Raw genomic sequence first — 26,506 nt, 5'->3', positions numbered from 1 at the left:
GCAAAATCTCCCTGGAAAAAATCCAAATACCATAGAGACTGATAGATTTTAAAGAAACAACAAAAACCCCTACATTTTCCATTTTAGTCTCTCATTGCTTAACCAAACTCTCAGAACCTTCTCCTTGACAATAAGTGGACTCAAGCAGGAATGATATTCATATATAGAAAGAGCAAGTGTCAGAAGCAAGCTTATTTTTAATAACCTTAAATCTCATTGTCACTTCAAATCATACTTAATCCTGATTTAACAGTGTATTTGGTATTGAATAAAAGTCAGTTTTTAGAAATTTGCAGGACCAAAATTTTTTTATCTAGGAGAATGCCCTTTGTGTTATGCTTAGATGAACAGAAATTTATACAGCTTGCTTAGACCCACAGAATCATTATTAGCATATACTCAAAAGTTTATGCAAGAAGGAGTTCACTGTCTTAATTGCTTCAACTTAAAATGGCAGAAACATTGAAGAACTGTTATTATCCTATGATATGTATGTAGGAGGAGAATTCCAATGGTGACATCTTTTTTCTCTGCCTTCTTCAACACCAGTTATGTGTCTCTTCATAATTATGAGATAGCAAAAGCAGTTCCCAGAATCAGACCTAGATCCAACTATTCTGGTGAAGAAAAGAAATGTCCTTCCCTCCTTTGGGCTTCCTTTTATTAAAGGAAAACTTTTCCGAGAAATCACCAGCAGACTGCTCCTCAGAACACATTGGGCAGGATCGGATCATATACCCTAGATGCAAGGGAGTTTGGGAAAAGAAGTTCTAAAGGGAGATTGGCTCTGCCAACAAGGACTAAGATGTCAGAGTCGAAGACGGCTTTAACATGTCAAATAATGTAAAGTTGGATAACGTATATAGTGCCCATTAAATGTACTGGCGTTATCAAGCATGATTCTCAATACTAATACAGATAGTAATTTATTTTGCTGCCTTGCTTGTTTTGATTTCATTGGCCTCTAGAACCACTGCACGCACTTTAATAGACCGTGAACATTTTAAAAGACGCTATGAATAGAAACAGAAATTTTGAGAATTTATTTTTGGTATGAATAACTTCCTGTACAATTTATTAAGCTATTGTCTGTCAACTTTAAACACATCTATAGTCTATAGTCCACTTTATGATGCTGGGATTTGAATTTGAAGCCACATTCTTCCTTCTCCTGCTGGCTCCCTGTTTGACTCTGCCATGAGAGGGCCCACAGGACAGAGTGGAGGCTGAAGGAAGATAAAGGGACTCGCTCCTCCTGTTTGCTTTCTGAGTCTGTTTTTCTGCTCATTATTCCTCACCGTTTCACCTAGAAATGCTCTTTTTCCCTGCAGTGGTTGGTCATGCCGGTAGCAGCAGCTGATCCCAGTCTATAGTTTTTCTGGTGCTCACAGCACCAGTGTCAGTGCTTTCCTTGGTGACACTGGCATTGCTGGCTGGAGCACCATCCTTAGAGGCCTGGGTTCCAGCTTCATGGGCATTTCCTCTGAGCTCAGGGACACCAGCACCAGCCAAATAGGGAGCTCTTCTCATGGGCCCATAGAGCACCTCCTTCGGTTTTCTATGTTTTAATAATTTCAGCCTCTTCATTTTGTTTTCCTATTCCTAGGGGAGGTTGTTTCCTGAAGTTGCTACCTCCACAACATGATAGTTTGTGTTTCTGTTTTGCCTTTTCGATTCTTTAATATCTAGTCATCAATTCTCTATCACTTGATTCTTTAATAAGTTAAATATGTTTCTTCAGGGAATGGGTTACAGATTTAAAAAAATTTTTTTTCACCAAAAGGAGGTTTTCCTATTTCATTTTTTCCTGCATTCCTATAATCATGTCCATTTTCCATTTTTCTTTGATGTTCAAATATCAGATACCAATTGATTTCCATTTTAAAGAGATAGATGCTTCTGTTTGCAACTGTTCACCATCATTACCACAATCTTTAACACAATTCCAAACAAAAGGCTATGTGCTGAGATAGCAGATAGATTTAAGTTTCTCAACCATTTCTTTCATTTTTAAAATTCAGTGCTTTACTCTATATTTACAAGTTTCTCCAGGTTCTGAAGTCATGGCTTTGAAATTAAAACATACCAAAGAAAACTGTAGCTAGAGAAAGAGAAGGAAGTGGGAAAAGGAGGGGACAATGATATTTTGGAAACAGAGGAACAGCAAGATGTCAGTGGTGTGAAGGAAAGAACTCGAGGTGGTAGAAACAGGAAGAGATGTCAGAAGAGACGGAATAGTCCATAGTTATCTCCACAAGTCAAAGGTAAAAGGGGCCTTTTAGGTCCAGCACTGTGCTGAGACAGGATGACCCTTCCAGAATGTGCAGATTGACCTGGACCGTTTAATCTAGGACTACTGGAATTCACTTCTAGAAGAGAGAATACTCAAAAAGGCTTCAGGACCTGCCCCCAAAGGCTGACTAAATAAATTCAAACTCAAAGGGGTAAACATCCTTCAAATTCACTTTGAAAGATTTCAAAAATGCTATTTAAAGCCAAAAAAGCAGAAGGAGCAAGGTTACAGTCAGAGAAATACTATAAAATATGTGGAGCAATAATTACGATGAAGGGGGAAGGAAGGAAAGGATTGTAAGATATGTTACACAAGGGTATAATTATACATATTTGCCAAGAATTTTTCAATCTTTAAGTTTTCGGCTTCTGTGTTTTCAACAACCAGCCTTGATATAGTTTTATTAGCGTGTGATCCAGAGAAAATGTGAGCTGTATCATTGATTCCTTTGAGTCCAACTGTCCTATTTTTTATAGGTATCTATAGCTATGTAGTTGACAATCAACTATTTCATAAATGCCAGCCATTTCTCACAAGTTTTAAATTGCTTTGCTTTCTACCTGTGACACACTTACGGAAGTGATCTTAATTTTTTTCTTTTAAGTTGACCCTTAGTTGCAATAAATAGAAAAAATACGATTTTTTATAAAGCTTCTTTCAAAAAGTGTTTGACTTGAATGTGGGTAGCCTAGTTCCTAAACTGGAGCTCTGTGAGTAGGTAAAATAACAATTCTTTAGAAAAATGCAGAATTAGCAGTATATCAATCAATTTATCTTTGCAGACCTGGAATGGAATTCTAGAAACTCTATCTGTTCCCTCTGTTCTATGTGGGGCACCCCTATCTGGAGCATCCCTGCTTGGGCCATTTTATTTCTTAATTGGAGTAATTCCAATATGTGGACAATTCTGATGCTAAGGACAATCCATTTCTCATTCACGGAATGAGAACAGAGTTTCCCCAGTCAGCAACAAGAGGTATCACTCAATTGAAGATGGCTGCTGTGATAAGCCAAAAGAATCAAGAGCTGATCTAAAGGGATGAAGGCAATCAGAAAGAACATACTGAGGATGGTGAGTTTTGAATGACTGGGAAAAACAAAATGATAGTAAGGAAGAATTTCATACATGGAAGCAAGGTACATAGCTTTGTTTCATATGAAATAAAATTAGGAAAATGATAGTAAAGATGTTCAGTAGATGTGTCATTATTTAGAAAGACAAAATATAGAATAAAGACAAAATACAGAATTTTGAAGGTTTTGATCCATTTTCATTTACTTGTTCAGTAAATATTTATTGAGCACCTACTACTGTCAGGTACTGCTGCAGGCACTGGGAATAAAAGAGTATAAAACACCAAGTCCCTACTTTTATGGAATTAGACAATAAACACTAAACGCAGACAAAATAATGTATAATTTCAAATAATTATAAGTGTGAAAGGGCAATAACATGTGGTAATAGAATTGAGGATGGCTTGGAGAGGTGGTGGTGGGCACTATTTTAGGGGGAGCAGTCAGGGAAGGTCTCTGGAGAGGTGACACCAGCAGGGACCTGAAAGAAGTAAGGAAGTGAGCCATAGAAAGATGTGATAAAAGAGGGTTCCAGGTGGAGAAACAACACATACCCTGAGATAGGAATTAACTTAAGATCTTTCTGAGGGTCAGAAAAAAAGTCCAGCATGGCTCCAACATTGTGAAGGAGAGTGAAAACATACACATTGAGACTGGGATGGTGGGAAGGAACCTGAATATGCAGGAAATCCTAGGATATGTTAAGGAATTTTTATTTTATTCTATTTTCAATGGGACGCCATTGGCAGTGGAAGCATAGAAATGATATAACTGATTTACAATTTAAATAACTCTGGATGCTGTGAAGGAAATGAACTTTAGGCAGTGGAAGTGGGTTGAAGGTTCTGCGGAAGTTTTGCAGCAGTCTGATTGGGAGATGATAGAGAATGAAACTGGGGTTGTAGCTGAGTGACAGTGAAGAAAAATGCTCAAATTCAGGGTATAATTTAGAGGTAGGCTGACAGACTTGTTGATGGGATTATGGGGATGTGAGGTAAACAGATCTAGATTGAACTCCAGGATTTTAGCAAACAATTGCTGAAGGGTAGTGCCATCTCCCCAGATGAAGGTTGAGGTAGCACGGTTAGGGTTCCCTGCTGGTATCAGTGAATGACAGAATCAGGGAATATACATCTACCGTAAATCTACAGAGAGCTCCAGTTACATGGTAGATGAAAATGTGGGAATGTGAGAAATGACTAAAGTTGGTCATAGAAAAGTTAATTCTTACATGATAAACAAGTAGGGCTAGCAAAACAAAAACAAAAACAAAACCAAAAAACTTCTATGGGAAGCAATAATTTGGAAGTGAGCTATTAAGCCAGCTGACCTTGGTGTTGATAGCTCACCAAGCTATCAAATTTGTTTAGACCACAGTCCAGCTATTTCTAACAGTCTATGCAAAGATGGTGAAGGTCGTTTTTTTCCTTTTCCTTATGGGTACATAAGCTAGTTATGTATCAGGGTCCTTCCATCTTTCTTCTCTTCCTCCTTTCCTTCCTTCCTGCCTTCCTGTTTATATTGTGGGTAAATTTCATAGGACGTGTGCTTGTGTCACTGTGGCTGATTTCTAAAGGTATTGAAAAATAATGTTAGTTAGATGACTAACTCTGAATAATAGAATGTATCTTAATTCTGGGCATACTTTATAGATTTGTCACTAACTGGTCCTGATAAATATCTCCCCTCGGGTCCTGTCCTGTTTGTTCAGAGAATAATTTGTTCCAGCTTTATATTCAATAAATAAATCACCAAAGTGTCCCAGCATGTATTAGAAACCATTAAATATATGAGAAGGTTTTAACCAGTGAAGTCTGTTTTACCTAGGCAAATATTTCCTGGCTAATTCTATCCAAACAAGCTTCTCAAAATTATATATATTTTTTGTAAATGTGCATGAATTTGTTTCCACCATTAACTTACAAAACTTGTATTCCTGTTTAAAACATTATATTTCTCCCTTGAAAAAAATTTTAAAATGCCACATTTTTCCTTCTAATTGACTCATTTCTTTTCTTGAAAAAAAAAAATCAATAATCTCTATATCCTAGTTCTATATTTATCACATTCAACCTTCCTCCACTTCTCTACCAAATTAAAAAACAAGGAAAACAATAAAGAAATAAACTCAAGAAATAAGAAACAATGAGATAAGGAACAAGTAATGGTACCAAAGTTGTGATTTGGTCTCATAATAATAGACTGGAAATTAATTTAACAAGCTTATGGCATTTTATAGGGGAGGACTGCATCTTTCAGAATCTGAGTAATCAGTTAAAAATACCAACTTACTCGCCATATTTTCTAGTAAATATTTGACATATTTCGTTGTAAATGTTATGGCTTCTCACAGATATGCACTTTTTAAATGATGATTCTGTAAAAAGAAGAGATGACTAAGAGTTACACCGTTGCTATTACTTCATACTTACAGCAACTGCCTCCAGGATCTGTTTAACAGCATCTGCAGCATCTCGCTCACTATAATATCCCTTTTCCACAATCCTATAAAGAAAGAATCATGAAATGCTTCTCAGACACACATGCATTCAGTTGAGCGGATGTTAAAAGAAGTTAATTAAATTAACATTATTTTAACAGGCTTCATAATACCAGGGGAAAGATTTCCATAAACCGGCACTTTAAAAATCTGAGGAGTTTACTTAGGAAAATGAAAAGCATTTATTTTGCCTTGGCTTGAACTGTCCATCCTATTTAAGGAAAAAAAATTCTTCCTTAAATTTTATATTGCAAATCATTTTAAATATATGCCGAGTAAACATTATATTATAAAACACCTCATGTAATTGTCACAGAACTTCAACAATTATTAATTTATGGCCAATCTTGTTTTGTCTCTCTGCTTAATGACTTCCCTTCCTCTGTTACTATTTTTTCTTCTTCTTTTTTATTGTGACCGGTAAGGGGATTGCAACCCTCAGCTTGGTGTCGCCCGCACGCCCTCAGCCAGTGAGCGCACCGGCCATCCCTATATAGGATCCGAACCCGCGGCCTCCGGCGCTCCCAGTGCCGCACTCTCCCGAGTGAGCCACGGGGTCGGCCCCTCCTTTACTATTTTAAAGCAAATATCAGATATCATATAATTTCATTTCTAAATATTGAAGAAGATATCTCTAAAATATAAGAAATCTTTTAAAAATCATAACCGTGATGCAATAGCATACCTATAAATTTTAATTTCTTAGTATTATCAAATATGTAATGTTTCAAATTTCCAGTTGTCTTGGACATGTTGATTTTTGTTTGTTTGAATCAGTATCCAAATAAGGTCCATAAAACTTGATCAGTTAAGTCTTTATTCTCTTTTAACCTGTAGGTTCTCTCTCTCTCTCTCCCCCCACTTCCCTCCCTCTCTCCACTTCCCTCTTCCCCATTTCTAGAGTAGACTTGTGGGGAAAACCCACAAAATGCAGGTGCAAAACTGCATATGATATCAGCCTACCATCACCCTTCACCGCGTCTCTTCCAGGCTGCTTCTGCTAAAAGGAGTTTTGATCGAAGATAATTTGCTAATCAGACTGTCACAGATTAGGTTTGGGGATCTCAGATATTCGATTTTAAATATTTTATAAGTTGAGCTACCATCCAGGCCATCTGCAGGAGACTAGCACAATCAGTAGTAGGGAATTTCTCAAGTTGTAAATGCAGGTTTATAACTTAAAACTATGGTTGTAAGTGAAGATGTTAGTGGCCAAGCAAAGGAAAGTGAAGTCTTGCAGTCTTTCTCTCCATTTAGATTGCATGACTGCAGCAGACGTGTTTGGCCAGTGCCTTCTGCAGGGCACTCTGGTAACATTCTCAGCCTTCTCACTGGATGGTTGCTTTGGATCACTCATGAGCCTCGCTGCAAGCTTTGCTCACACTAGGCAGTCAGAAAATATCGTGGAATCCATACTCATTGCAGAATGAACGGATGTCAGAAAGATTTCAGACCATGAACATTTGGATAATTCCTTTACCTATGTCCCTTACCGTGGGGAACAAAAGCACTGGATTCAGAAATGACGCTCATCACAGGCACACCGGTTATATCTCCAGGGGAAGGACAGCGCACTGATGTCTCCCCAAGGAAAAGGCGAGAAGTGGGAAGACTATTGCTGGTCTCATGAATAAACTGAATTACATAGTTTTAGATATTACTGTAATAACATGAATCTTTTTAGAAGCTTATTTTGAACAAAATCAAAGTGATTCAAATTCAGCAAAACAGAGTATTTGTTTCATGAAGAGATACATAATTTCTTCCTGCAATTTAGCTAGCATTTCGAAAAATTTGCCAATGAAATTGAACCATGGGGAGAAAAACAAGGGTTTATAGCTTTATAAAAAATATACTAGTGATTTGGATTTTCAGAAGCAATGAAGTATTATATCATTGTAGAAGGTTTAAAGCTGTAAAAATAGGGGAATAGCTTTAATTGGTGTTTTTGTTTTTTATATTTAATCGTTATTGCTATACTTCAGATTTGGTAAACTAATTTCCTTTTGATGCTTTATAAAATAAGGAAAAAAGCGGTTAAGATGCTGCTAGCATCTGAAGATCATTTTCAATGGCCTGGGGCCGTGTCCTTTGCCTGCCTCTAAGCCACACAATTTCCCAGTGTTCCGCTGTGGACAGGGCTAGAAGGCTCAGTGCTGGAAACAAAATGTCTCCCAGGAATTTAATCACAGCACTGATCCAAAAGGCTGCCTCATAACACCAGTTCCCACAGGTCACTCAGCCCATGTGGGCCTCGCAGACATGCTGATGGGGGAAGGACGCGCAAGGTGCAGCATTTTCCCAGGCACTGCCTGACAGCCTCTGGCCTCACCAGGCCTCCTAACTCCATGACTGTGCTTTCTGCTTCCACTCCTTGCTGTGTTGGCCCACGTGATCCTCTTCTCCCCAGTTGGTCTGTTTTCCTTCTGATCATTTAAAAATTGTAGGATAAAAAAATACAGGCAATGCGTATTTCTCTCCATGGATCTGCTTTAATATACCACCACTGTGCATTTGCTTCTGTCACACTAATTGCCACAAATTGAATTGAGCGCATCTCCATCCAGGCAGTTAGCACACACCCTGCAGCTGAAGAGCTCTCTAATCTGATCATATCCCGAGGCCCTCAGACTTCCTGGCACATAGATTAGAAGCCCTGCTGCTCTGCCCACTGATTGCAGCTTTTTCTCAAATGGCTGCATTGTTAGATGACTGAAGGTTTACATGAGAAAGACATTGGTCTGATGAGAATGTGTACTGAAGGATCGAATGATAGAGGGTAAAAGCCCCAAACAATGTTTCAGGAATCAAGTCATCAGGACTGCCGTTGCACAATCATGCTGTTACATACCAAATAAATTAAAACGAATTCTGCTGTTCCCTGGGTAAACCTGCCTCGCCTTCATAAACTTCATCCTCTACTCTTTTTCATTTTATTGATGGCGTCTTTGTTCTGATGCTTGCTCTAAGAACTCTCTCAAAGAGTGTTAAATTCATATACTTTAAAAAAAAAAAAGTTTCCAAGGTACTACTAGTGCCTGTTGTATTTGGATGCCCAGGAGAGAGTGAGGGAGTTGGGGACGAATGTGGGTGCTGGCCAGGGAGCCGGCAGGGCAGGAGAAAGAGGAGACCAAATCAAACTGCTGAACTGGGAATGAGCTGAGGGATTCCCTGTTCAGTTCTTTCATACTGTAAATGAAAAGCCTGACCCAAAGACATTATGTAAATTGCTCAAGAGCACACTGTTTATTCAATCATTTACTTGACAAAGATCTAGCAACTGCTTGCTCTCTGTGTAGCCCAGCTTTTAAAACAGAGACTAAGATCCTCCTCTTTTAGCTGCTGTGCTTTTGGATGTCACTCATCCCGAAGGCTCTTCCCTTTACCTTTCACCTGCTAATTTCTGATTTGTCATGTAAAATTCCGCTCAAAAGATTCTACTCCCTGAAGCCATTTCTGACTTAGAAGGCCCACTTGTTTTTACCCTAGGTGCTGTGTTTATACCCCAATTATAGCACTTATCATGCCCACATGAAAACTTAGAGCCAAATTTGGCGCCAACTTGTAGCAAATGCAAAGCATCTTAGGATATGTTTTATGCACACTGATTCTTAGCTTTATATACTTTTTAGCTTCTAGCCCTCATTTATTTTATTTATCTTGTGATATTGTTGTCTTTATAAGCTCCAATACACTTTTTATGGAAGGTGAAGATAGTATTAAACAATATTAGAGTCCGTGTCACATTTGTACTTTCCCTCTTCTCAACTATGAGCTGTTTGAGGGTGGAGATGATGCACTGTAGTTAACACAGTGGTGAGAAGGAAGGGAAGTGGGTGGTGAGCTAGAATGGTAGGGTGAAGCCAGATGCTAAGTGATTTTGTTTGTCATGTTTAAAAGTATTGGCTTTTATTGAATATAGTGAGGAGGCTGCTGGGCTGACCTGACCAAATCCATGCTTTAATGTAAATAGGTGGAAGGGAGTGAAACTAATACCAGTTAGGAGTCCACTGCAGTGGACAGAATGCAAAGGCTCTGAAGGGCAGAAGCATGCAAAAGGGAAAGAGAATGCATTTAAGAGCTGTTCACAGGAAAAATCATGAGGAGAGGGCAGGAAAAAGGGAGAAATCAATGCTGATTAGCTTAGTTGGTGAGTCAGTTCACAGAGTAGAGAACAGAAGCAAGACTGAGACTAGAAGGAAGGAGACTGAGTTCATTTGAGGACATACTGATTTAGAGGTGCCAATGGAAATGCCTAGTAGGTTGTTGAAAGGATGGTTTTCATCTCTTTTGAGACTGTAGTCACCAGTGTGGCTCACAAGCCACAGATGAGTGTCAAATTCACTTACAGGAAATGTGGGAAGAAGTTTAAGTAAAACTTAAGAAGTAAAAAGTTGAAGAGAAACTCAGGAAAGAGATCAAGAAGGAGAAAACCAAAGAACCGGATAAAAAACAAGGGAAAAAGAGATGCTGTCAAAAACTGCATGAAAGATTCGGAGAGGTGGAGCCAACAAGATAAAATGCCACAGACCAGAGTCTCCAAATATGCACAGCCTTCAGCCTCAGCAGAACCTTAGTGCTCTTCAAAAGTTCTTATTCTCAAACAAACAAACAAACAAACAAACAAACAGGCCTTACTCTTGCCCTCCTCTGTTCTCACAATCCCACTTACAAATTTCACCACTTCCTTTCTCAAGTGCCCTACTACATTCTCTCCCAGCCATTATCAGGAGATAAATTTCCCCTCTCCAACAATACCGGGAAAAATAGAGCTTATCAAGTCTGAGCTACCTAAACCATTTACACCCAACACACTCCCATTCCCAGCCCTAGGAAATCACTGCTTTGCTTTCTGTCCCTATAGGTTTCCCCCTTCTGGAAATTCTATATAAATGGAGTCATACAGTGTGTAGTCTTCCATGTCTGTCTTTTTTTCACTTAGCATGTGTTTTTGAGGTTTATTCATGTTGTAGTATGTATCAAGGAACATTCCTTTTCATTGCTGAGTGGTGTTCCACTGTACATTTTGCATGTTCATTCGCCAGTTGATGACATTTAAATTATTTTCTCTCTTGTAACACACCCTACTCTATGTGCAGGCATCCACCTGGGCCCACGGTACTGCCCCTTTGGAACCTGAAGAGGTCGGGAGAACTGACACAAACTCACTGATGCTCATAATGTTTGCTGCACAATGAGTAATAAAGTCCTTTATTTCTGACCCAGGAGTCTCATATCTGTTGCCAGCACCCATGAAAGAGTAATAGGTTAACTTATTGGTTTATAAGTAGAATAGAATCATATCTCAGCCCAAACAATGTCTTCCAGCTTCATTCTATTTTTTTCAAAATTGTTTTAACTAATCTAGGTCCTTTGATCCCTTTGCATCTTGTCTCTTTCTTTCTACTTCTGAGGAAAAGAGAAACTTTCTCCGCTCTAAACAAATCCCTGTATCTGACTCTAGATCTCAATCCCTCCATGCCTTCTCTGGATGTTGTTCCAAATATAAGTCCTTCTTAGACAGATCTCTCCTGCTTCTCTTTCTTATGGGCTCCTTCCCATCAACAAATTAATGTGTTCCCGGTGCTCTGGCTTAAAATAATAAGCAAGCCTCCACTTATCTTGTGTGCCTTTCTACTACCTTACCTCTATCCTTCCCTTATGGCCAAGCTTCTAGAAGAAGCTTCTAGAATAAACCTAGTTTAAATCAAAGTATATGTTTTTTTATATATAGCCAGATCAAACCACATAAAGAGAAAATGTACATAAAATATTCATGGTTAAAAAACACATTGGTACATATTAATGTTCATGTTAAGTCAACACTCGAGGAGGAAAAAATGCTAGATTACTAATCTGAAGTTTTATTTTTAAGAAGTATGAATATAGGTGAATATAGGCATTTGCTTATATAGCAGCAGCATGACACAGTACAAAAATCATATGCTTTGAAATACGACATACTTGAGCCAAATCTCATTTAATTATTGTTGTTGTTAGATCCTACATAAGCTTTGTGACCTCATAGAAGTTAATAGACCTCTCTGATCCTCAGTTATCTTGTTTATAAAATGTATACATCAAGGCCTACCTTTTATTTGCATTGCTGTGATGATTAAATGAGATCATGTTAGTAAAATGCCCTGCTCACTCTGCCAGCATCCCAATAGGCACTCACAAATGGCCATCATTGTAGTGACTAATTATCCTTTTTTGGACAATTAGATTTTATACAACTTCACTTCAGAAAATTACATGAATGACTAACTTTTGGCACAACAGTCTTCACAATTCCAGACTTTTTCTGAGTTTGGCTAACCATAATATCAACCATGATACACCCCTAAGAAGACTGGGATGAGAAATAGCCTAAGCTCTATTTCTGGAACCTTTTACTAATGACAATGCCCTGAAAATTCAATCTATTTTTACCAAGAGTAATAGGCCCAGGAATGCTGAAGTAAGAGATGTCTATTGGTACTGAGATACTAGGACTTGGTCAGGTAATTAATAGGCTAAATGCACAGTCCCCAAACATAAGCCCTGAGTCCCTTGCATATTGACAACTTGTAGTTCACAAAAAGAATATTTCCAGTTTTGGGAACTGTAAAAAAAAAAAGTCTGGAGTCAGACAGACATGAGTTTCAAGCCTGAGTTTATGACTTATCAATATCTTCTTAGTTTATACTCTTGAAAAACCTCAAAAAACTTGAAGAGTTATGGAGTAGGCTAAATACACAGATAGCTTTGCATAGGACCAATCAATAGGTTCATGGGTTCTCCGTAAATAAAATAAACGATAGTTTATTCTTTTGGAAATGATGTGAAAGAGACTGACTAGATTTAATAAGAAGAAGGAAAGAAAGGCCACACAAGGAGTAAAGGGTTGAACTAGAAAATGGTCTGGCTGCCCAAATTGGGAAGATCATTTACTTTTACTGCATCTCAGTTTCCACATCTGTGTACTGGGGAACACTGCCTTTCATCCTGCTTGTCCAGAAGGATTAACTTTTTGAAAGAAGAAAACACACTAGTGACTGTGGAAGAATTTTAAAACCTGATGTAAATTTTTGTTTCAGCCACAGTGGGTTAGACAAGGCTCTAGGCAAGAACAGTGAAAACAAGCTAAATAAAATATTTTTAAAAATCTACTTGAAACAAAGAATGAGTACATTTTGTAATGATGAGTATGCTAACTATCCTGATTTGATCATTACATATGGCATACAAAAACTGAAAGTCAACTCTGTATCTTACAAATATGTATAATCAATTATGTTTCAATAAAAAAAATCTATTTGAAGACATTAGAGAGTTACTAAGGAAGAGGAGGCTTCAGGAATCAAGATCTAGGAGTGAAGAAAAAACCAGCAAAGTAAATTTGCCATCTGATGCCTCTGCTTTCCCTGTGATGGCATTTACAGATTTGAAAGCAGCAGATGACAGGCTGAGAAACTGGACAAAGTTCCTGGCCGTCTTATAGAGCTGAGGGGACAGAAGCTGGCATTCAGGGTTTGTCAAGGAAAGAGGACACTGGTAAAATTCCCTGGCTTAAAGTTGGGGCTCTTAAAGAGCAAAGCCCTATGAATAAGATGTGGCAAGAAATAGACCAGCCCTCAGTAAGGCCAGCTTTGAATCAGCCCAGTACCTGATTATATTAAGGCGATCTGTTTCTTACCTTAGATGCCTGACAGAAGAAAAGAAAATATGCTCTTTAGAAGGTAACAGCATTCAAACATTCAAATTATAAAATCTTCCATACATAATGTTTGGCATTGAAACAGACATAATCAGGCAAGTAAAAACACAAGAAGAAAACAGAAAAAAGAAGAAAAAAAATCACGAGATATTCAGATACTGGAGTTGTCAAACAAAAATCAGAAAAAAAATACCTTTTATTTAATTATAAGACTTAAACGATACTGCTAGATTATGTGTCTTAAAATATAATCATTTTCTGGAAATAAAAATAAACCTTAAAAATTTACTCTTAATGCAAACAACCTCATACCTTGTCCACTTAAAAAGTTCAATGAAAATGATGTTGAATTTTTAAGAGCTGTGAACAGACTGAAAGAGATTTAAAAGAAAACTTCTGGAGATTTCATCTTCCCATAATGTTATAATTGTATAGATTTATTTTTTTTTTGGATTTTCTTGGACACACAAAAAAAATCACTGATTTTATTCCAAAATTTCTAATAAGTTTTCCTATGTAATTCACTATTTAAACTCTACAGATTCCACTTGGATTTTGACTGTTTAATTTTTTATAAGCATCATAAAAAATTTGCTAATAAAATACTAACATTTTGACTATAACAGACTAGCATAATTATTTCTTCATGCTCCATTAGTTCATTCATTAGGTGCTATTAATGCTGGGTAACATTAATTCTTTCATTCAGGAATGAATTCTTATCATCACAATTAAATAAACTTGGTTTTGACCTAAGTACAGGAAAAAGAGACCATATTATGACTTTTTAACTCTCAAGAAAGAAAACAATGCATTGGATAATAATGCAAGATATATTTTCAGCTTGATACAATTTAAAGATAACTATAGAATGAAGTAACTTAATGGAGAGACCAAGTTCATCTCAGCTACGTCAATGATGTGGATAACAACATTCGGGGGGGAAAATCTATCTCCCAAAACCACTAAGAGTTTACAGAGTGGTTGAGTGCTTTACTGGCTGTCTGCCATTCTTTAGATGTCTTCTGTTAAATCTGAATATTTCATCCATTTATCTCTGCAAAAGAAATTTATCAATAGCATTTAGTTTTTCATTTTTATATAGAGCTTAATTAAATTCTATCCTGAATTCTTTCATTGAAGAAAGGTTTGGAGGAAGGGAAGAAGCAACTGGATTCCAAATTAATTCAAACAAATAGAGGTAGGTAATTAGTAAATGCTGTTGGTAGATGATGGCTTCAGTGTGATATTCTTGCTCTGCAATTATTTACAATGAAAGAACATGAGATTTCTTTCTGATAGACCATAATTAGCAGGGAAATATGCAAGGTCTCCTTAGAGAGACCTCATAACTCCAAAACCAGCAGGATCTGACTATGAATTGACTCTCCTTCATATCTAAAGAAGGAATATGTTCATGAAAAAGAGTAAGCTAAAGAGATGTTGAAAAAGGAGGCATTATAAGCAAATTTTGGCAACAGCCAATTAAATAAGCTAGTCCAGAGGAACCTCATCTAAGCACATGGGAACATGATGCTTTTAAAACAAACATGATGTTTTAATGGATTAGAGTTTTCTAAGCTTTCTTAACAGCATAGAACAGCTTCAAAGTTGTTCTGAGATTCAGAGAAGTTAAGTAAATTACTCTAGGTTAGTTACTCATCCTTGAGTGGTAGAGACAGGATTCAGAACTGTGAGTCTGGCTTTCAAATAAACAACTGCCACCAGAAGTTTCTGTCTTTAGGCTACTGACACTCACTTCCTTCAGTTGACTCATTCTTAAAATATAAAAACAGTCAAAATGTTACAATTTTTAAAATCTAGTAATTTGTTTAATCTGTTCTAAGAAAGTTTCAACATATACATGAATAAAATTATACATCTGTTAAAATTACATATTTAGTCCAATCGAGATGGGTTATTTTGCACCTTTTCACCTTAAGACCCAAACCTAAACTGGGTAACATTAAAAACAGACAGAACCTTTGAAAAACAGTATGATTACTTCTGGAAAGCTCTTGAAGAGGCAGCAAATTCAACTGGATGGAGTAGAAGTAGGAAGGAAAGTGTCTGAGTTCGTTTGGGCTGCTATAACAAAATACCATAAACTGGGTGGATTATAAACAACAAATATTTATTTTTCACAGTTCTGATGACTGAGAAAAGTCCAAGATCAAGGCACTAGCAGATTTGGTGTCTGGTGAGGACCCACTTCCTCATAGAGGGCACCTTCTGTCTCACCCGGTGGAAGGGGGAAGGCAGCTCTGTGGGGCATTTTTTATGAGGGCATTAATTCCACTCTAATCGGCTCCCTAATCACCTCACAAAGCCCCCGCCTTATGGGTTAGGATTTCAAGATACGTATCAGAGTGGACACAAACATTCATACCATAGCAGAAGAAGTGTTCTTCTCTCAACACATTCAAAATCATTCCTTTTTAGATATATTTCTCCTCAAAGTCCATTCATTGTAGCAGTTGCTCATATTCATTCATTCAACAAATATTATTGGAGCATTTTCTATGATCCAGGCTCTCAGTGTTTCCCTCTGTCCCTCTTCTGTCTTCCACCTATACTGCAGTCCACTTCTCTGTTACCCCATTCTTTAAGCAAGACCTTTCCATCAGTGCACAGCTGCTTATTATTTCTAACATATAACTACTTTGTCTGCCTTCTTCCAATTCCATTTAATTTTTTTATTACCTGATGAATGCAGCAAAAGGCTACCAAGAGCCCATCAGGGCAAACATGGGATTCTCCTGAGAAGGTGGGGAAGGTGGAAAAACAATGGTGACTTAAAGCTTGTATGTCTTGTACGAAGAGTTGCCTATATCAGGCTCTGCCAGGTTTCTAGGCATAATCTACCTCCCCTCACTCTCAAACCTCTGCCTTGAGTGATAAGCTTATGAACAGACAACAAAAATTGGCAATCACTGGCTATAATAGAACATGTTTTACTCTACAACATAAAACTCTTTACACAGACTACTAAAGAAAGTAGGTTTAAAAATAATTATTTGAAGAGTATTGATTTTTATGAAATTTTGGATAATAGAAGACACTGTTATAGTACATGTTAAACTTTCTATAATTTTCATGAAATAGTCTCTTAAGAAATATTCTCATAAGTCTTACTATTTAGCTTAAATTTAATATAATTTTAGAAATTCTATTTTTAATTGGGGAGGGAAATGTTTGCAAAGGTAAATAATATTTCTCTTTTCATTCACTAAGCATCCTAAGTTTTCATCTACTTATATCTTACTGAATACTAACCACTTTCCTTCAACATCCTTAAGATTTATTTTAGTAGAATTTATCATCTGTTAGGATAAAAATTTCAGAAGAAATTCCCCTTAGATTATTTTTTAGTGGCCAACAGCAAACTTTTCTGTGGTTAAATTTTCAGGACAAACTCACCTATCAAACAGTTCTCCTCCTGTGACGAGTTCTAGGACCAGACTGATTTCAGTGGGAGTTTCAAATATTTCTTTAAGTTTTATCTGGGGAAAGATATAAAAAAAGAATATCACAAATACCTTATTTTCATCTTTCTTGGAAATAGCTGAAACTATGGCTAAAATGACACTCTCTGCATTAGTAACATGCTGGGTCATTGTTAATGAAGGTCCCTCATTCTAGCATCAAGAAGCTATCTGTCTCTTTCTTTCTAGGTTGTTGATTTTATCAGTAGCCTCATTTTTTCAAAGGTCCTATAAAGTTTTGACATTTCTTGTTGTGATAGTTGAAACATACATGCCTTAAAAACATCTCCTAAATTTTGCCATAACAGCCCAACTTCTTAATTTTCTAGAATCAACAACGAAAACAAAAACAAAAACAAAAAAACTTCCTAAATCATTTGAGGCATGATTATTGTTAGCAATGCAAAATGCCTATTTCCCCTGGGAATGAGAAACTTGAAATAAAAGATTCTGAGGCAGAGAAGGACCAGGTAAAAGTCTGTCTGTATCTAAAGGATATCATTCAACAGCTAAAAAGGGGTCTTGGAAAAGTGGCAGTGGCAGTGATTTGAATGACCATAAAAGAGTTTTCATCACATTCAAATAATCCAACCAATTTTGGATATTTTTCTCCATACCTCTAAGAATTTAGTGGCCAGAACTGATTCACATTTTATGAAAATTTCATGTTGACTTCTCTTTGGAAAGAAAAGAGATGAATAATTTAAAGTGGTGATAAAATGTGGCAAATTTTATTAATTGCTTACCCAAAGAACTTTTCACTCTACTTCATTGCAAACACAGCCCTGAAATATCAGGGAAGCAAGGTGCTCAGCCCCAAACTGTGGATCATGAATGGTCTAAGCCACAACCCTGTCCTGTAATGTCCCCGCCTTGTAGTTAAGGGTGATCTTGTGGCCAGCTCTGGCCAATAACATTGGAAGAGAATTCTGCCGCAGCAGTTTCTGGGAAAGCTTTTACTCCTCTCATCAGACTCTGCTGGTGAGGCCCTTCCATCATCTTCCTGTTGAATGTAGACCCGATGACTTGTGCAAATTGTAGAGTAGTCATTTTAGGACCATGAGGGTGAAAATCAATGCACCAAGAACAGGAGAACCAGTGATGGAAGGTATCTGGTCTTGGATGGCATCATTGAGGAGCTGAACCAGTGCTAGAAACTGCCTGCCTCTGTTTCTTGTAACAAAAGAAAAATATTTGTTTAGACCAATGCCTTGGGTTGAATGTCTCTCCAAAACTTAATCCTCACTGTAACTGTTGAGGGTGGTAAATCCTGTTATGGTGGTTGAAAGGTGGGGCACTGGAGAGGTGATTGGATTCTGAGGACAATGCTGTAGTGAATGGATTAAAAATGGTGGTCATGGGCATGGTTCTGAGGGCTTTCAAAGAAGAGTGAATGAGGAGGTTACTCTCTTGCTCTCTCTGCTCTGCCATTTTAGCACTATGATACCCTGCTGTAACTGTCACCACCAGGAAGACCTATAAGAGCTGTGTTCCCTGGACTTTGGACTTCCCAGCCTCAGAAACTGTATGCAATAAATTTCATTTTCTTATAAATCACCCAGTTTCAGATATTTTGTTATAAGCAACAGAAATGAACTAATGCAACCACCATACTCAAGTTTGCTGTTATTTACAGCTGAATACATCACTAACTCATATATTAAGTTTCAAGCACTTTGCCTTTAGCCTAAGCATTGCAGGTCATTCCCGCTAGACAGCACGACTTTCTCAAAGAAATGGGTGAAATATTTTCTTTCAGTGCATAGCTTAATTCATAACAACAAGCTATGGCCTGGGGAGTGATTTTGTTCTTTTTCACTTCATTGGCTCAAGAAAGCTTTTCACGAGACCTTCCCCTCTAAGGCTTTGTCTGGACATAGCCTCAAGCAGAGCTTCTGAGGACATTTCATTTTCCCCATTCAAGTGCATCATTTACTTGCATCTTCACATTGTTTCTGAAGCTGATACTCTCTCAGAGGAGACTGAAATGACTTTGGAAAGCAATGCATTTTCTTTACAGGCATTTCCAGCAACAGCATATTAATAAGATAGACACACAAAAGAAGGAAAAAGCCCGTGTTTTATTAGAGCAAAATAAAAGTTTCCAACTTTTATCCTTTTATGCATGAAAATGAAGGTGATATATGTTGCTAATCTGTCCACTTTGGAACTTATTCAGGTGTATTATTTGTAAGATTTATTTCCCCTAAAAAATTAAAAATGTGATCCGATGGGAACAAGACCCTAGCCACGGTGGCTCCCAGTGGTGGGAGAACCCCCTTCTCGTGATCAGCAGGGACAGTGAAGAACAAAGATACCATGTGACAGCTTTGGACATTATTTGAAACAGAGCAGGTAAAAACCACTTACAATGTTGGGATGTGAGAGGCGAAGAAGAACTCCTATCTCAGTTCTTACGATTTTTTTGTCCACCTAAAAGGCAAAATAAAAGATATAAACTGAAAGAAACTTCCACCTTAGCAATATCTTTTTTGTAGCAGAAAATCAGAAACAGCAATAACTATCTGGGTGAATCAGGTAACTGGCAGAGGTTAATTCCTAAGCTTTTTTTCTTGTGTCTCTTTCCTCCCTTTTCTTTTAAGCTGCATGTCCTTCCTCTCAGATTCAGACATAATGTAGAACCAATAACCAATATAGATCACAAATCGTCATACCCCTTGCATGACGTCTTCCCTTCTTCTTCCCTACAAAAAGTCATCATTATCACTATCACCACTAAGGCACAAGTTTATCTCACCTGTCCTCTTTCTTCTCTTCCTTTCTTTTATGGAAGTCTCTGTCTCAACCCCAATGAAGATGCCAATCACTCCTCACACAGAGGTGGCACGTAACCCATCCTAACCAGTCAGGGCACCCTGTTTCCTGGCCATAGTGATAGAGTCAGGAATATCCACCAGACCTAAGTCATCCCGCTCAGGATCCTCTCCAGTAATTTTGCTCAAGTAATTTAAAAAAGTAGTCACTTTTTCTCTGAAAGTACAAGAGCAAAAGAAGATAGACTCTGCTGCTACCAGTGATCATATTTGATACCATATGGAGAACACTTTACTGAAAACGAAGCCAACACAGGAAGAAACATTGCTGAGATATGAAGAAAGAGTACTGTTAATGTAATTTAATCCTCTGGATTCAGTTATGCATGAGCTAGTTTGCCCTTTAAACTTTCTAATTATATGATCTACTAAAAAATTTTTTTTCTTGCTTAAGTTATTCAGAGTCAGTCTCTGTTGCTCACTATCGAAGAACCATAGTTGGTTGACCAGTTGATCGCCATGTTTGGGACAATGGTCATTTAGTTTAAGATATTCTAACATTAGAGATGCTCTAATTTTAAAATCACACTATTGTTAATACAAAATGAAGAATGACTTGCTAGAGTGAGCACACTGTGTACATGGAGATGGTGTGATATGTGGGCTTCTGAGGTCGGTCAGTGATGCTGGCAGCCCAATCTCTGGGATAAAGACATTGTTTTCTAGGCTAGTGAAGTGATAGGATGAGAGTCTAGAAAAGTTTTTTAATTCAGTGAAAGCATTATAAATTTCATAAAATATTGCTATTGAGTAAGTCACTCCACTTGTACCAAGTGAGAGATTTTTTAAAAAGACAGGCATTGCTAGAACATTCACATGACATATACAGATCTCTTTTTCAATGTCAGGCATATGTGACATTCTCTATCCCTTTTTCAATTGCAAACCTGAGTGAGGCCAGATATTTTCATCTACTTCAAACAAAACAACAGACCACAACAAATTGAATGCAGAAATAGTGAGAATCAAGCTGTCTTTTATCACACCAGATAGTAAAGAGATTTGCAAAATAATGCCACTCTTCTCACTAAATATTTTTTACTTTGGAAAGTACAGTTATTTTCATTAAAAATGCATTTATGTTAAAATGTAATGGACTTATTATTGTCATTTTAAAAATTAATAAATATTCTTAACATTTCTCAGTTTTAATCTCTAATACAGTAAATATGTATAGTTATTTGATGTTCTCAATAATTTTACAAGTATAAAGGGCTTCTGAAAGCCAAAAAATTTGAGAACCACTACTACAGAAAATTTAACATTATACATTTGAAAATAGAAGGAAAGAAAAGAAAAAAATGCTAGTAATAGTAACAATTTTAATGAAAGAAAAATGCTCCCTTGAATGCTGGAGCCCAGAGTGAGTAATGTGCAGGTCATGGCATAAGTGGAGGCTGAGACAGTGAAGAAAATAAGAATCTTAGAAAAAGGAACTTAGAGAAAGGGGGGATAAAGCACCACCAATCCAAAGAGGGTAAACCGAGCAACAAAACCTGGACTACAAGTCAAAGTGATGACGACCAAGCAAACCAGAAAAGGGTGAAGTTGAAAGGGAGAAGTGGACAAAGGGGGAATGGACAGATAAGTGGCTGAGAAACCAAGGACAAGACCACAGTGAGGCCAGAAAATCCACAGAGGGAAAAACCAAGGGTCATTTGTTGTGTTTTTGAAAGGAAGATTCAGAACTTCTGAGGCAGCCACAATTTCAAGGACAGTTATCTCCAAAGGTGTCAGGTCTTGGAGGTCATGCAGGTGTGGGTCTTGACAGCCATCTCACCTCAACCTTCCCAATATTCCTCTTGTTCCAGAAGTTAGTGTTTTCCTCCCACTTCTTTTTTTTTTCCTTGATCGGTAAGGGGATCGCAACCCTCGGCACCACACTCAGCCAGTGAGTGCACCGGCCATCCCTATATAGAATCCGAACCCATGGTCTCAGCGCTACCAGCACCTCACTCTCCTGAGTGAGCCATGGGGCTGGCCCTTCCTCCCACTTCTGAATTGCCCTTCCAAACTCCTGGGGAGCCCCGTAGAGAGTCTGAGCTCTCACCTTGCCACTCAGAATGAGTAATATTTTCCTAGAAAATAACTATCTAGCAAGCCACAACTCAGTGGGCAGCGGTCTGAACAGTCATTATTGCCACTTGAAATTAGCTTCCAAGTGCTACCATAATTAGCATCTTGAGAAGCATCAATAGACAGATTTAACAAACCAAAATGACGACAATATTGAAACCCCTAAGACATACCTTCAGTATCTACAAAATACTGGCAGATTTTGTAGATACTGAAGGTATGTCTTAGGAGACAACAATTATTCAGTACTAATAATTAGCAATTATAAAACTATCAATCCTAACTTAGTGTATGTATTTTAGCCCAGTTCTTCAGAAAACAGATGTGAGACAAGGATTAACATTCTGGTGTTTTATCTGGAAGGAGCAAACCCAAGGCAGAGAGCGCGAGGAGAAAGGGGAGTACAGAAAGGTAGGGGAGGCACAATGCAGTCAGCACACTAGCTACTGCCTCACAATGAGCTGTAGAGACTCCCAACAGGTTGTACAGGCAGCTGCATCCGACTGGCACCCAGTACTTCTCCAGTGGGCTGCACCAGGCCACCATGACTTGAAGAGGCCCATGGGAAGGAGGAAGGAGGGGGCATTTATCAGCCCAAGCACCTCCTTCTCCTATTTCCAGTTGGTGAAATTTGGCCCCCCGGGTTAACTTTTCCATAGTTCTAGGATGCACAGTCTCTCTGGCAGTCACTTGAGATGACATGTCCTTCCTCAGAAGATGTTATATCTCATTCAAATCCAAAAGTGGCTGGAAGAGCCACAAGTTTCAGGTGTGTAGCTAGTTGGTCTAGCTGCATGAAGTGGCCAAAGGGCATTTCGACTCCCCCTGGCCTGGGTGGCAGGTGGGCAGAAAGAACCTGAGGAGGCTCATAAGAATTTTGTCCAATCACAGTGCATTCTGGAGTTTTTTTCTGTCACTAGGTAAACTAGATTGACAGCAGTGGAATCACGGTCTTGCGTCTCTAATTTATGGTGTTTTGTTTCATTGCTGATAAGAAAGAGGTTTCTCTCCCATTTACATTCTTTGTGTCCTTGTTCTAGCTGGCAATATGAAATGGATAATCATCAAATGGCTTGGGCACATGGGATTTTTCTGTATAGCCTTGTTTTAGCTCCTCTAGTTGAACTACTTTAAGTATTCAAAGAAATATTTCCTTATGTTTTTATGAAGTTATTCTGGAAACACCCAATATTAATGGCCATTGACATTCTTTCAATATAAAACATACTTTTTTGAAGATTATACACAGGAAAAAATTAATAAGCAATTTAATAAAAGCAATTATATAGATTTGTACAGCTTCAAAACTCCATGGAATTCAAGATTCCTTAATATTGAAAGAAATCCCAGTTTTGCTGTCTGCCCCCAGCAGAGGGTAGAAAGAAGTGGACAAGAGGTGTATTTCTAGAGGGATGCGGGGTCGGAACAGAGTTGATCCAATATGGACCTTCATTAAGATACTTTAGAAAATATATTCCTGTGCTGGGGTTGAGATGGTTTATGAGGAAAAGAAGGAAGGAAGGATTAAAAGAAAGCAATAAGAACTTAAAATTTTAAAAAACTGTCTGCATTGTGGGAATGATTATAGAGATAGAGGTGGTAAATGAACTGTAAAAAAGGAGAGAGATACAGCACCAGATTTCTGTCGGACCTGAACCACTTGGCGGCCTAGACCAAACTCCAGAACTTGAAATACAGTCATGCACTGCATAACGATGTTTCAGTCAAATACTGCATATATGACAATGGTATTATAAGTACATAAGTATAATTATTTTTACTGTACCTTATCTATGTTTAGGTATGGTTAGATACACAAATACCATTGTGTTACAACTGCCTACAGTATTCAGTACAGTAACATGCTGTGCAGGTTTCTAGCCTAGGAGCCATAGGCTATACCATACAGCCTAGGTGTGCAGTAGGCTGTACTGTCTGGGTTTGTGTAAGTAAGTACACTCTATGATGTTCTCACGACAAAATTGCCTCATGATGCATTTCTCAGAACGTATCCCCGTTGTTGAGTGATGCATGACTGTACTCTTGGCAAAGTGGGATGACCTTTACAACTAAAGACTCCTGCTCTTCTTGTTCTATGACTCAGTCAAGTACAACAGTATTTCCACATAAAATGCTCAGCCTCATCTCATTTTCCAGGGATTGAGATCTTGAGACGATAAATCTTGTGTTGTCACTTTTTTCTTTCTCTGGCTTTTTTGGCTCATCTTTGGTTTGAACAATGTCCAAAGAACATGATGCAAAGTACAGAATTGTGCTTCTCCAATACTTTATGGAAACAGGCAGAATAGAAATCGCTAATGGACAGATCAACAACCAAATGTCTTTAAGCTTTCACAATGATTCCCTTCTGCACAGCTTCTGCTTAATTTAGCATCCTGTTTTCTGACATTCACCAAGTACATGTTGGCATTAACATGCTTGGTGAAAAGACTTGACAACTGCAGTTTTATTAAATTCAAGAATGACAGTTTAAGTCTACAAGGATTTGAAAGCTAAGAACTGCTGTTTGAACACGCAAAAATTAAATGTGAGACACATGCAAACATTGAGATTTTCCTCCATGAGGCTGGGACCTCCAGTAATTACAGAATTTTAACTAAGTCTTTGGTTAAAAACCAATTTCTTTTATCTTCTCGTTCTAACAGAAGCCTGAGCACTTATGCCTCTCTCACTTTTTCACAGTCTTCTCAAGAGGTGACTTGTATTTGTCCCAGCAGGAAATGCACCACAGGGCCGGGAAGTAGGAGCGATATCGTTCTTGCTCCTCATTGCTGAATCCAAATAATTTCTCCTCCATTCTTGCTCCAAAACCCCACCTTCTTTGGAGTGTCTGCCATCAGCAACCTCTCCCTGTTGTAGAAATCCTCCCATCTCCCTGTCCCCCACTCCTATACTGATGATTTTAGCTTATACCTTCTATCTCAACCATGACTCCTGACAAACTTCTTAATAATTTCAACTTTCATGTGGATGATTCATTCAACATTGTGAGCTCTTAGTTTCTTTACCACTTCCTCTATTCCTCCTATGATCTCTTCCTCCACTGCTCCATAGTAACCCATTCCCTTGGTCACATTTCAGGCCTTATCATTACCATCAATTGAACCACCTCAAAAATCTTGATTTCAAATATCACATTCTCTGATGTCTACCTCCTGTCTTTATGACTCTCATTTAGCTTATATTCTATGGTCCATTAGTATCAGCTCTGCTTTGCACATACATCTAGCTCCTTTTCCCTTCTCTCCCTCTGTTTTACTTTGCCAGACAAAACCCTTACTTTGGTTAAACTCCACTCTTCTCTTACTTACTCCACATCTGTGCCTGAACTGAAATGGCTGGAAGAAAACGCACAACCATGCTGACTGGTCTCGCTTTTTGTTTATGACCCCAAATCTCAAGGGGTGCCCTCAGCTTTCTCACTCTGCATTAGAACATTTTACACTTTCTCTCCTCCAACCTCAAATACTCCCTCCTCCTTTCATTCTCCTCTCATGGTCTGGCTTCTAAGTTCACTGAGAAGTTATAAAAAACGGAAAGAGAACACCATCTTCTCATCAACAAATCTGTCAATCTATTTGCACCTGTATTAATTAATTTTATCCATTTATTCCACAAATACTCATATTTGTGAGTATCCAAAATGATGCTATTCTGAACATGAGGATACAGCAGTGGGTAAAATAGATAGACTTCTTGCCTTAAGAAACTTATGTTCTAGTGGACACAGAAAATGAATAAATAAATAAATAAAAGGTCAAGAGTTGATAAGTACTAGGCAGAAAGAAAGCAAAAATGAAACCAAGGTAAGGGAGATAAAGTGATGAAGGGCACTATTTGAGATGGACGGTCAAGCAAGGTCTCTCTGACAAAGTACCATGGGACCCAGTCACTTGTTCCATGGCAGGAGTGTTATAGACAGATGAACAGTAAATGCAAAGACCCTTGGCTATGACAGGGCTTGGATCAAATGAGTGACAGGAGGCCAGTTTAGCCAGAGCAAAGTGATAGGGGGGAAAGAGTATATGATGACCGTGGCTCTTTATGACCAGAAGCCAGGTCACGAAGAGCCATGTTGACCATGGTAAGGATTTTGTATTTAGTATGAGAGAGGTCAGACACAACAGGAAGGTTCTGAGAGAGGAATGACATAATCTTAGTTAAGTTTTAAAAGGACACTCTAACTCTTGTAGGGGTGAGGATGATGAGAAGAGTAGAAGCAGGGAGACCTAAGAAGACGCTATAGCAGTCGTCCAGGTGGAAGATCATAGAGGTTTGGGCCGAGATAGTTGTGACGAAGGAGGTCAGAAGTGGATGAATTTTTTTAAGGAAGAGCCATCAGTATTTGAAGATGGACTGGCTCTAGGGTGTAAGAGAAAGAAGTGTAAAGGATGACTGCAAATTTTTTGGCCTGAAAAACAGGAAGAATAAAATTGCCCTTTACTGAGATGGGAAAGCACGGAGAGGAGCAGCTTCAGAAAGACGCTAATAATGCCTTGGTCCCGTCCGTCGTACTGAATGCAT

The 26,506-nt window shown here is 38.1% G+C and overlaps 1 protein-coding gene across 1 annotated transcript in view; it reads right to left on the bottom strand.

The window, feature by feature from the left end:
• CAMK4 (calcium/calmodulin dependent protein kinase IV) overlaps positions 1 to 26,506 on the bottom strand; it is a 235,297-nt gene that overhangs the window by 68,450 nt on the left and 140,341 nt on the right. The window contains exons 3-5 of the mRNA XM_063082936.1: positions 19,422 to 19,484; positions 16,987 to 17,069; positions 5,800 to 5,872 (exon numbers count right to left, since the gene is read on the bottom strand). Of these exons, the coding sequence (XP_062939006.1) occupies positions 5,800 to 5,872; positions 16,987 to 17,069; positions 19,422 to 19,484 (219 nt within the window). The remainder of the gene's footprint in view (positions 1 to 5,799; positions 5,873 to 16,986; positions 17,070 to 19,421; positions 19,485 to 26,506) is intronic.

The sequence above is a fragment of the Cynocephalus volans genome, chromosome 2 (genome assembly GCF_027409185.1).
Source record: "Cynocephalus volans isolate mCynVol1 chromosome 2, mCynVol1.pri, whole genome shotgun sequence".
Classification (NCBI taxonomy): domain Eukaryota; kingdom Metazoa; phylum Chordata; class Mammalia; order Dermoptera; family Cynocephalidae; genus Cynocephalus; species Cynocephalus volans.
The sequence above is the reverse complement of the archived record's forward strand: the minus strand, read 5'-3'. Positions and strand labels throughout refer to the sequence as shown.